Genomic DNA, 13,446 nt, shown 5'->3' on the forward strand with positions numbered 1-13,446 from the left:
GTCCTCGTAGTTACGGTTAAACCAGAGAGAGAGAGAGAGAGAAAGGCGCAAAAGTAGAAATCATTTAATGTATTTAAGACCCACCTAAAATGACATTACTGGGAAGCATTAGTAGATAAGATAGTGATGGTACATTTTCTTTTTATATCAGCATTATGTAACTCGTATGTCGATAAATTGTTCAACAGTGTAGCACCATCAAATATCCGAGCTAAGAAATCACATCAATTCTAACAAATGTTCCAGCTATGATGAATATAAATGGGTCAACGCATCACGATTAATAGTATGCCACATCATTTTAACTGCGTGTCGGAATAAAGGACCGTGGTAAATTGAATTCTTACCTAAATTATTTTGATGGCTATAGTGACCCTTTTTTCGTTGGTTTAACAAACATTAAAGTTACCTCTCATTGTTCAGAGACCTTAGTAGTTGCATTATCTGAATTTTAAAACTGACAGAAGCAAACAGGACAACACCGGTAGAACCAATGGATCAATGAAGTGAAACTTAAAAAGTATTTTAAAGATAGTGTGTGATGCAGATTCATTTAAGTAGGTCCTCATACTGTTCTCGATCTGAGTTCGTGTGCGTGTGTTCCTACTAAAAACTTAATCTTCTAAAACCAATGTTTTTTATTACTGTTTTGAGGCGGCTTTACGTGTTTGATATATGTCTTTATTTTTATACGGCTTTAATTTAGAGACAACTTTTCCACAGATATCTAACTGTTGTCAAATCATATTAAGATTTTGTATTGGGAAAGGAATATAACAAACCTATTGGGAAAGGAATATAACAAACCTTACAGCTCACAATTCAATAACATGTATCAAAAATCTTTCCGGCAAGACTGTATAAAAGGCAGAACAATTGTAAGATTAAAGTCTATAACTGACATATTTCCCTTGCGGTACTTTATATTTGTGAATATGTAAAAGTAGTTAGATATGTATAGGTTAATATAATTTCTATTTACAAAATGAAAATCGTTCCAAGCTTGGAAATAACAACAAGAAGTGTTATACCTCACCATGAATATACGATTAAACATGCACCTCAGTGTTTTCGGGTGATATTTTTTAACATAAAAAGTAATAGTAATGGACCATAAGCTAAATGGGATGCTGAAATTAATGATGGTTTTGAAATCAATGATAAATTGATGATACAATTTCAAGTGTTTAGTAAACAAAATGTTCCATGAAACGTGCTTCGAAATTGTTTTTTATATTATGTCGTATGCTTTTGGAATTGTTGAGCTAATGTTGGTCTAGAGTGTTGTCAAAGACATTGAAATTAATAAATGTACAGAAGCGCAATTTAATCTCAAAACTAAAAAAAAAACAAAAAAAAAACAATCACTGAAACTCCAGTAAAGCAATTTTAACAGACAAAATGTGCATTTAAATGTATAACTTTCAGTTCATATTGTTTTTCAGTGAAAACATTTTACATAGCGGTTATGATTACTGTAGAATAAATAATCGTATTTGGATTTATCTCTTTTGCTATATTCAAAGCTTAATTCTTGCACACCGGACTGGCGTTTCCGGTGATTTTACCCATGCCGGCAAAATCCATTTGGCACCCCCATGACAGATGACTATCGTGCTGTTAATGACAACTAGTGGTCCATACACAGATAATATATTGTTAATGTAAAAATACGAAAAAAAGGTGCCTTGATAATTTCCCTCTGTTCCTTATATAGAGGATATTACATGAGTGTCTTTTTATATTGAATTTATCAAACGTGTTGAATAAAATAATAAAATGCGAGGCTCTGCCGAGCATTTTATCAATATTATTCAACGCGTTTGATAAATTCAATATGGAAAGTCACAAATGCAATATTTTTTTTATCACATGTTAGCCTTTCTTGTCGAAAAAATAAAAAAAATCGATTTTCTTATACTATATAAACAAGACAATTTGACCGACGTCGCCTATAGTATAAATAACGTCGACGTCAACGCTTTATTACACTAGTGTATTATCATTTTTATTCAATGGCTTTATTACACTCCCGCGACGTCAAATATGTGATAAAGTATATTTCTCGATTCAAAATACGTTAGTTTACTGTAAGAACATAACGTTACATTACAAACGATAAAACTAAAGTGGAACTTTGTTATGATGCGTAACGCAAAACATGATGACGTCACTTCTGCTTACGGACGTTAATTTCCCGCGCTCTACTATGCGAAAGAGTGCTACAAAGAAAGTATTTCTACCTGTTATTTGTAAAATACGATATGCAAGAGAAATAATCTGCCAGAATGAAATGCGATATGCAAGAAAAATATCAGTCATGTATCTACGAATCGGCAAGCCTCATTACCGCCCAATGCGTAGGTGCCTTCGGGACGGATATTTCTATCCGATTCGTAAGCACATGACGGATATTATTATTCTTACATGATTGGATGGTTTTGTTTCAATTCTACAAATGTGTAGTATTTAAGGAATAAATGACTCTTCTTTTGTTTTGCTTTTGATGGGTATAAACCACATCGAGATCTCTAGCAAATGCATAAATCGCGGTAGCCTAAAATTTCTATTAGTACCAGAAAATTCAAATAAATGTCGAGCTATCGGTCTTTCAAGCATCTAAATAGTGAAACAGAAAATGAAAATCCACGTAAAATTGTAATAAGCATAAGATACTGTTATTGACGTTAAAATGCAGTAAAAAGCGCATAGTCGCTCGACATCGATTCAAATTTTGTCTTTATTGTCAGGAAAAAGTCCACAACTTACTGCGTTTTTTAAGGTGTTTGTTCAATTTATGTTTTTTTTTTTTTTCAACGACACATTTTGTTCACCTTTTGTTCTTGTATTTCTTTATTTTAAGTGAATGATGTTACATCGCGTGTTCAATATACTTGGAATGGCTACTTTTGATATTATTGCACCGATATTGTTTTTATGACATTGCATTTTTTCTTCTTTCTTTATACACAAAGCATACAGCGAAGGTAAGTTTTTGCACATGTTATATACAATGGCAGCCAATTTTATTTGCCACGGACAATAATTGGCAAAAACATCAAGTACTTCTACAAAGGCTTTGAACTTTAAAATGGTACTGAATGGTAGCCCATATCTACCTATAGCCACCAACAACTTTCATTGTTCTATTCTTATTTTTTAATAGATAATGCTATTATAATATTTTGTTTCCCACGGGAAATGGCCGAATATTATTTCATAGATTAACTAGACGACAAATCGCTGACAAGACTCTTCTGCTATATATAATTAGTAATCCAGTTTATGCTAATTAGTTATATCAATTTTCTATCGTAACCGAACGCTTCAAAATCACAGTCATATGTAGTTTGTATTTTTCTTAAAACAGTTTTAGGTAAGCCTCTATAAGCAGTTATCATTGCTTTCTTTCTTTGTTTCATACTTTGTATTCGCGAAAGCTTCCCTTTCTTCATCTCACGAAGGAATATACCCGACGTAATGTTTGCATTCATGTATATAAATTTATTGTTGAAATACCTTTTGGGAAAGGGAAGATGCTTGCTGACATATCCCTGAATTTGAAATGACTGCCATAGCAATTCCGCCACAATGGGCCCGGTCCATAGTTCTGCATATTTTTCTGCAAAGAAGAATGTGACTTTGATTAATCCTGGAATGCTGTCTTCCACACGCGACTCGTGGAGTGATTTAAGTATCCTATAATATGTGTTCGGTTCTGCCTTATCTACACCTACGAATTGCAGAACATATTGAATATCCGTTTCAAAAGTTTCCTGTTTTACTATGATATAATGATTAGAGTTACATATCAAAGATTTCAATCGTGCAAAACAACTGTCATAATGTCTATATAAAAGCTTTTTATCTATGCTAGGGTTTAAAGCATAATCAAGGAAGTCCTGAAAGCTAACCGACAGTCCACTTGAATAAATACGACCAGGTTGCGTGAGGTTTGTAAGATCTCGTAAGGTACGTAGCTGCTTTTGAGCAAGTATTTCTAACCTAAATGGAATACTATTAGGCAAAAGCACCTTGTCAACGAATACAGAAAATAGTCTTGAGTATGGATTTCGAACCGGAATGATAGTCACCGTTTCCTCTAAAGTGCGGTTGTAAAAGTATAATTTCCTTTTTTGTGCAGTACTGTGAACCTTATTTCTGGGTATGCTAAAATTAGATTCTGCATATGTTAGACCATATCTGATAACTGAAAACATCTGCATAATGAAAGTAGAACCTATCTTAGGGATAGCGAAATAGCTTAGGTTAAATTGATTACTGTAAATAAGTTGCACAGATTTATTTGCAGATATTTGCCGAACTCTAGCTGCTTTACAGTATGCAAATATAGCATCTTTCCTCTTCTTCTGTATTACTTTGTTTATATTCTTGGTGGTTCCAGCTTGATGTTGAACATTACCTTTCGGTGACAGATAAAATCGTTCATTGAAGTCTAACTTTAGTCTTGACATGGTTGAAATGTAAGTTCCTATTAAAATAAATAATAAAACGTGTTTCAAAACTCCAAGCACGAATTTGTGACGACAACATGCTTTGATTTATTTGTACAAAATATGGCCATGCTATCGACAAGAAGTACAACAAAAATTATCATTGAAAAAGTTTGGAAGTGCAGGTTTAGATAAAATTGACTAAGTACTAATAGTTTTTGGTTAGGAAAAAGCAACAACTTATTTAGATTGTATGAGGCTGCGGATAAAGTTTGCTATTTTTCGAATACTTAAACTTCCATCATGGTTGACACTTCTACAATAATAACTAACAACTTTTTACCAAGTTTAAATTTTCAATTTTGAGTCTGTAACAATCGGGCTTAATGGGTTAAAAGCTAAAGTTGAATGTGTGTTCCAAATTGATTACCGGATGTAATTGTACCCTGTATTGTGGAGAGGAGAATGACAGAAAGACATTAATCCATCCCTTATTAAGAAATTTTAAGACAAGCCTTAATCAGACTTCCTGCTTCTTAGTTCAAAACTACCTTTTTCCAATACCGAAACTGCTTATCTATGTTACTTGTTCAAATCACTTGAGAATGGCTTGTAAATTTGTTACAACTGTGTACCACAAAGAAGAAATGTGATTATCTTTTTGCCTTATGTAAGAGGACATTTTTGTCAACAAGACTGCAAAATCCGTCTGGACAAGTCTGGTTTTAATTTGAAACTTCACATATGCATAAATGACACGTTTTTCACCATGTCTTTCAAAGCTATTAAGATAAATTGAAATGCTAAATTATCAACTCGAGATATCTGTTTCCTTTACTACCGACTTCGTCCTTCTTTGTAAGTAAATGTTTAGGTAATCAAACCGCTACACATTTGTTTTTAGGATTATCATGTTTTAATGAAATACAAACAGCGATTCATCAATTCTAACAGTTTTTTTAATCTGAATCTTACTCGAATGTCCACAGTGTATATAACATATGAACATAAATGCAGACCAAATTTGAAGAAAACAAGTTATTTTCATCTTACCTTGGTAAAAAACCAATAGGGTAGTAGCAATAAAAAGGTGTAGACCGAACGTTTTCTTTCGAATACGTTTTAATTCCATCTTCCTACTTAAAGGTTCCTCAAATTAAAACTGAAATAGAAACAGTTGCTAACGTTGCTTGTTTATTACCGTTCATGAACGGAATCACTGGTGTCTGCCATTATGTTGCTTGGTTTCGTTCTATACTACGCCGGATCCTACAGTTTTCTTATACCACGACACCTCTCTTCAGCTGTAAACCTAACTCTTCCCAAGCAATTTCAACATAAAATTTTCCTTCCAAGAATTGTTATTCCCTACAAGGACATACGACAAAAATTTACTTAGCGGAGCAACATGCTACCTCACTTGAGCAAAATCGGCAATTTACATTAGATTACGAAACAGCCGGACTGTGTCGGGCAGGACATCTAATATATAGATAAAATTTGCATGCACATTTGAATGTCTATGGTGGGTGTAATGGATTATTTGCCGAAACATGGGACCAGCAACGTGTTAACAAAGGAAGAAAAAGACGTAAGTTCTTGCTCACACGTCCGTCGGCATTAGTTACAGGGAAGGTGATTGCCCAATTAAATTAGGTTTTTGGGGTCGTATTTTTAAGGTAAAATCGAGCTACAATATACGTAATAAACAGGTTGTTTATGTTCATTATTTACTATTCAAACAAATAATTACTCAATTTGAGTGCAAAATCATCGTTTACGTGAAAATCAGCCCCATTTTTAAATCGTTCTAAAGCAGCTTCCTCAACAACAGTAATGCAATAATGGAATTCATTTGTGCCTGTATCATTTACATTATGCATAAGAAAGAAAACATATAAATTGAAGCTGACTAATAAAATATTATTTGTAAAAGAATAATGGTTATTTGACTATAATAGCTTTCATTTTTTAAGCATATATCTATATATGGGTATGGGTATGCATTTGGGTATGTGCATGCGCTAGAGGATGTTTGTGAAAATTTTATAGCAAAAAAAGATGCTTATATTTTAAATATACCTTTTAGATAGGTAATAGAAAGAGCATTGGAACTCGAGGGTAAACGATTTGTACGAGGGGGCATAGCCCCTGAGTATAAATCGTTTACCCGGGAGTTTTAATGTTCTTTCTGTTTTGTATCATAGCCATCCATATATGGTAGTTGTAGGCGTTCCACATTGCCATATAAAGCAGTTCAGTGAGTACTTAAAATCCTTGCTTTACAAATGTGTAAAGCCCAGGTAAAATAAACCAATGCTAGAGGAGCAGAAAATCAATAAGTCTACTGTTCCAGACAAGCTGGCATACTTTTCTTTCCAACAGTGCGGTAAGTAGCGTGCGGGTATTAAATACCTGCACACTTTTAGTTACCGCACCCTGTACTCAGAGAATACGAATTACCTGCACCAAATATGTTAAGAAAAAACACCGAGCTATGATACAGTAACTAAATAGCACGTAATACATCTACAGAAAGTGTATAGAAACATTTCTTCTCTCATCAATACCCAAGATACCGAACCAAACTACATATTCAGGATTGTTTCCAAAAGTCTCGGTACTTAGACGCCTGAAAAATTTCAACTCGCGATACACTACCATTCCCTGTCGGCTGTATTTAATATAACATCAAGTTCTGGGACAACGCAGAGTTTGAAGACTGAAGAGAGATGGCTTAAACAAGCTTCTGACCTAGACCGGAATTACTTTGAAACTTACTTGAAGCAGTATACAGTAGAGTACCAGTCCATCACAGATGCTTCACCGTCACTTCATGATGTCAGTTTACAAGATTGCCATATTGTTTTCTTTATGGATAACCTTGTCAGACTCAGTGTCCATGAAGACCCAGATCCAGGGAAAAGTCGTACTTCACAAATATGCACACTACCCATAACTCTGAAAGGTTTACCAAAAGACAGCTCTATTGTTGAGTCGCGGCATGATGAAGACTGTAGTGAAAATGTCTCGGGTGTAGCCTGTCCATGCATGGAACCCGTCATTTAAAAAAATCTGATTCTTCTCTTCTGACAGAAAATACCAAAGAAGAGTCTGCATCTTGGGGGAAGTACACTATTCAGTCTGCCTGGGGAGTAATAACTTTGCATGACATGATGACAGATATGTTCGAAACAAATGCAGAAGCACAGCCGATAACCATGGAAGATCTCGATTCCTCAATTGGTCGTCTCTCCATTGATGATGATACCGACAAGAATGATGAGCCTCTCCAATCACATGAATGGAAAGAAATGGAAGAGAACATCTTATTGGAGGACCTTGAACACTAATTAGACAAATCCTTGAACTTGGATACCACTTTGGAAGAGGAACATTTTGTTCAGAATTTACAGCCCGAGGATACAACAACCATCTCAGATGTAGTAGAAACCATCAATGCGTTTGAAGAAATTGGTACACCAACAATGCCATGTAAGCCTTTGGAGCAGTCTGACATATACCTTACAGAGTTCAATGTTCCTCCTCTGCTTTGTAGACATCCGGTTCCAGCAACTGGAAGGGATGACGATATCATGAATTTAAAAGAAATTCTGTCGGACACATTGCAGAAACTAGGGCGACGTGATGATCAAAAAGATAGAATACTGTTTGCTCCAGATCATAAGATATCAAAGAACCTACTACAGTTAATGAAGGACGACAATAAGTTCTCTGTATTTCTTCCCGAATTCCCAGTCTTGCATTTGCGGAAGTCAAAAATCTTAAACTTGTTTAGTGCATACAAAAATGCTGGTATTCTTCATCTCTTGACATTCATGAAGGATGCAGAACAAGAAGATGACTGGATGAAACTGATCACCCTTCAAAACATTGAAACTGCTTCTAGAAATGTAGCTAGGTTATCTTTGGCACTCCATTCAGCTCTTCTGTTATCATTCTACAAACAGATGGTTCCCAGTGATCAAATAGATTTCAGGAATGACGTTCAGGTTGGGGATATTCTACAGCTACACATGAAGTGGGATAATAGATCGTCAGCATTTGTTCGCAAAGGGGTGTCCAGAAATTCTACCTTCGCCCTTCACATAGATATTATGAACACTGTGATGAAGTGGTTGCTATCTCAACAGCTGAAAGAATTGGTGGACAAGAAGGATATTCACTATTGCTTGCTGCAGTCAAAAGCTCCCTTCCATTTGCTTTTCTAAATGGAGCATCAGCATATGCATCTTTCTGTGTTGAATTGCTGCACATACATTATGGAGCAGGTGTTTTCCACAGAAACTTCAAAATGTCTCTTTTCTCAACGCCACACAAAGACGGAAATGTGAATGTAGCTCTTGATACACAGCGTGAGATGGACCACAAAGACGCAATCAAAGGCTTCAGACCAAGGTCTACAATACAGTCAGTGGTTCCAAGAATGAGTGTTGTTGACCATTTTTTTGATGTGCAGAAATCACGCTGTGCTGTAATGGGTCATGCAAGTGAACTGAAAAGAGAAACTTCTGATACACACATCAAATCGCAAAGCAGAATGAAAATGAACAATGTTCAAATTCCTTTAAACAGCAAAGACTGTCAGTATGTTACACCTGTACGCAATCTTCTTCTCAGATTGAACGTGTTTGGTACTGACGAACTGTTAATTCCTCTGAATGTTTACGACAACAACCATGGGACTCTACCTTGTGAAATTTTAGATAAAAATTCATACGAGATTGGACATTTTCTGATTATGAAATATGCGGGACAACATGGCTTATTTGGTTTGACAGAAGCTGATACCAAAGATACATCTGACATCCAGGGACCATCAAAACTTATAAAAAAAGGCCAAAGTTGGAAAAAGTGTAACAATGCGACGGACAACTACAAGAATGACGTCAACACCATTTGAAGACAAAGCTGAAAGCAAACGAAAGGCCAAGGTAAAGAAACAGTCAAAAATCGTGGATTGCATGAGCTCTTCTATGAATACCTGCCAGTCATTGGTTAACCCAGATGGGACAAAAGCGTCAGTACAAAAATCACAAGGAGTAAAAAAGGCTTTATACAAGCTTATGATGCATGCAATTCCATACACTACTACGGAGACAATTGAGAAGACCCTAGAAAAAGAAGGCATTGTAGTTTCTGGGGAAGAGAAAATTTCCAGACTGAGTCAAGTCCGAGATAGCATTACAGTCGCTACAATGGAATTTGCCGGTGTCAAGTTTAAACAAGGGCCACATCTGGGGAACAATACTTGAAATACATAGAAAATGGAATTATCAAAGGTTTATGCTACAGATTTCAAAATCTTAAGAGAATCATTATATGTGAGGAAAAGTACAGCTTCACACCAGATGATTTTAAGAGTGCAACTAAGGAAAAGAGACGCAACATTGAACCAGCATCAATAGCTCATTGAAACATGGTGAGGAGGTTCTGAGTGAGCACAAGTTGTCAAAGTCTGCAACACTACAATCAAGTGAAGCCAAGAGACTTATCAGCAATTACCTTGCTAGAAACATCCATAAACTGGATATTCAAAAAGATTTAGATGCAATAGTTGACAGTGAACTAATTATGAAGGACTGCAATTGTAAGACAGGTTGTGACTGTCCTACATTCACGCATCCTGTAGCAGCCACCTACAACAGGAATGGAATTGCAGGCAGTTCTGTTTTGACGAAAATAAAACAGCGAAAGGGGGAAGCAGAGCTTGCACAAGGTGACTGGCTTGCAACATTGATGCCAAAGATGAAACTAGATGAAAGTGTTGTCAGTGTCGTGACATCTGGGGACATAGACAGCATTGTTGTTCAACTATTTGCAGTATCTCTTCACTGGCATAGAAACGATGATGGTACGTTCAAATCCTCAATTTACATCCTACTACAGAAAGCAAATCCAGAACTGTATCATATCACTAAAATGATTGAAATTATAGAAAATCATTTCGGATTTAAGTATGCCGCTGTGAACATAGCAGTGATTTGTTGTTTGGGTGGTAATGACTTCCTGCCAAAGATGTATGGCATACCGCATGAGAAATGGATGTCGACTTTTCTGAATATCCCGGAGGCAGTAAGATCTATTCTTCAGTTTTTGTATGAAAATGACAACTCAAATCCAAGTTCAGGCATTATCAATCGTGATGTATACATGAATGTAGTGAAACATCTGTTTTGCCCAAATACTGTACATCCTCACATTTTAAACATTGAAGAAGTGAGACAAATATCAATTAAACTTCCTGGTAGAGATTACCGACATCCTGCCTCATGGATGCCACCAGTGGCAGCTCTTGAGTGCCTAGTACAGTTGATACAGTGTCAAGTTGAATATCTCTTCACAACATGGGATCACACTTTAAAGTTGCCCCAGTTTTTGGGAAGGGGTTGTCTTTCAAAAGACGAGCATGGAAATGTCTCTTACACTTTTGGTCCATCGTCTAGAACTGAAAACAAAGATGGGTTACTGACCATTGATGAAAAGCTACTGCGGAAGAGAATGAATGAAGCAAAGAAATCCTTGAAGCGACGAGATGTGAAGTTCACTCCTGCCAAAATCTTTCCGCAAAAGAAAAGGACAACCATGTCAACTCCAAAGTAAGCAAGTTTACCTTCTTATCCAAAATTTAATTAGCAAAATGTTAGTATAGATTCTGATTCCTGTAGTAAGTTTGAATCTAGTTAAAATTAAGCATTCAATGCCCACTAAGACATAAACCAGCACAATTTTAAAGACTCTCAATTATATGCGGATGACATTTGTTTTAGTTGCAAGTTCCTATCTCAGTACTTTCAATACTTTGATTCTGTTACAGAAAGATGAAACAATTAAGGCCCGACAAGCAACCGACTGTGGCAACGATCACATCAGTAACAGATACCACCGAAAAGTAAGTATCCATTTACAGCTTTCCCTTTCAAAGAATATAAAATTAAACACAATTTACAGACTAGAGTACAGAAAATGTTCTCATGTAGACAAGCAATAAAATCTCTTTTAATTTTTTCTTTGTGTGTGTGTGTGGTGGTGGTGTGGGGGGGGGGGGCGGGGGGGGGGGGGGGGGGGGGGGGGGTCGGAGTGGGGAGACTTAGAATTGTGTATTGTATGCAGAATTTGTTATTGGATGGGTTTTGTGGTCATATAAGATAAGAAAGACAATAATTTGACAGCTTTCTTGGTAAATAAATTCTCATATAAAGCTAACAGTTCATTCTGTTTCAAATGTAATAGAAATAATTAATTAATTATTATATATTATCAAATCTTCAGCATCAACTACTGAGAGAAACATTAGAAACGGATGGAGGCACACTTTGGTGACTTCCCTGACAGTCGATGCAGCCAGAAAAGTTATGATGACAACATTTACAACATTGTATTTATAAAAGCATATAATATTTTAGTTTGTGTATATAATAGCATGTAATATTTAAGTTTGTATAATTATATATTGTATATATGTATAAAATGTAATATTTTAGTTTCTTCTTGTATATACTTTAACACTGATCTGACATATTTTACTGATGTTGGGATTACTAGTAATACCAGAATTGTTAACTGAAAAATACTGTTTTTCTCCAATTCTCTGCATATTCAGATAGATTTCAGTTTGATAATTAGTTAATTTGTTAATATTTACTAGATGAGGCTTCCAGAATCTATCAGAATAAAACATTTTAAGAAGGCATAGTTGAAATCTATTAAATAACATAACTTTCTGTATACCAATATTTTAATTTGTAAATACAGTGTAAGTTCAGTGCACAAAATTTCCAAAAAATATTTTCACCTTTATAATTGGTAAAAAATTACCTTTAAATATGATATGAAATTCATTTGCATGAAAAAAGCTTTAATTTCAGTTTCATAGTTCCTCGGAAGAGACAATCTTTGCTCAATTTACCGACTAAAAGTCAAAATGGCCTTTTCGATGATTTTCAGTGCATTTCTTAGTTTTGATAAAAACTTGAACAACATGTATTGTTATGTTTATGTGTTTTTTTCTAACATAATAATAGACTATGTATTTCATAGAGAATAATTATGTAATAAGTGTAAGATCTCTTTTTTCACTGAGTGTGCATCAGCTACCAAATAATTTCACTGGTAATTAATGTGAATATTTTTTATCTTTCACTGCAACCAAACAAGTTTTCTTTTAAATTTTGTAAATCAATGTCAGTGACATTTTAAGTATTAAACTTTGTCAGGAATTTATTTTGTTCACTATAATTTATCAATCAAGTTTAATTTTCTCTCGGTCTTTACTTCAAGAATATATTCTGAAACATATCTCACTGTTGGAAAATGATATTTCTAATGTATAAATAAATGCTACAAAGACCTATATTGTATTAGTCTTCTTTGTAGATAAGGTATATGTGCACTGAGTCCATAACCTGATAAGCCAATATGCTGGCCTCAGCTGACAGAATTAATTAGATAATGATATGCCTAACCACAAGACGACCTGTTAATAGGGTGATAAATTGCCTTGCTCACCAGGGATTCACTGCGCTTTGGAGAAAGTCTCTAAACTGGATGTGTGTTATGTTAACAATAATGTAACATCTCCACCAATAAGTTAAAATCTTAACGGATTTTAATATAATATATTTTGTTTTATTGTTTTTCTAGTGTTTACCAGTTGTGTTTACCAGTTGCACTTTTTTATGAATCATTTCAAGACCACTTAGTTTCCTATACTAAATGTTAATATATAATGTCACTGGTTCGTATTTCATTTATTTAATCAGTTATTCTGTTTAGTTCTAATTACAGATGCCATTGTTCGTTGTTTTATTCACATAGATGTGATTACGTTTAGTTTTACAACTCTGCCAGTTATTGCATTATAATACTGTTTTTCATTATCAACCTGCGTTGTCTCTGCAGATACTTATGCGGGAATGAATATTTTTCCGTTTTCTAAATTTTGATCGGGCTGTACAAAATCCAAACAAGA

The 13,446-nt window shown here is 34.9% G+C and overlaps 1 protein-coding gene across 1 annotated transcript; it reads right to left on the reverse strand.

The window, feature by feature from the left end:
• Window positions 1-1,061: 1,061 nt before the first annotated feature.
• Window positions 1,062-5,950, reverse strand: LOC123559659 (uncharacterized). Its single transcript, XM_045351660.2, has 2 exons — window positions 5,508-5,950; window positions 1,062-4,492 (listed from the first exon to the last, which is right to left on the reverse strand). The coding sequence occupies exons 1-2, from the start codon at window positions 5,584-5,586 to the stop codon at window positions 3,297-3,299; spliced, it is 1,275 nt and encodes a 424-aa protein (XP_045207595.2). The 5' UTR covers window positions 5,587-5,950; the 3' UTR covers window positions 1,062-3,296.
• Window positions 5,951-13,446: the final 7,496 nt, after the last annotated feature.

This window comes from Mercenaria mercenaria, chromosome 15 (assembly GCF_021730395.1).
Source record: "Mercenaria mercenaria strain notata chromosome 15, MADL_Memer_1, whole genome shotgun sequence".
NCBI classification, from domain to species: Eukaryota; Metazoa; Mollusca; class Bivalvia; order Venerida; family Veneridae; genus Mercenaria; species Mercenaria mercenaria.

Excerpts from the sequence above, each read along its gene's own strand:
- LOC123559659 (XM_045351660.2), bottom strand. The coding sequence starts at position 5,586 with ATGGAATTAAAACGTATTCGAAAGAAAACGTTCGGTCTACACCTTTTT. Across the intron at positions 4,493-5,507 it reads CCTATTGGTTTTTTACCAAG|GAACTTACATTTCAACCATG; the intron begins GTAAGATGAAAA and ends TTATTTTAATAG.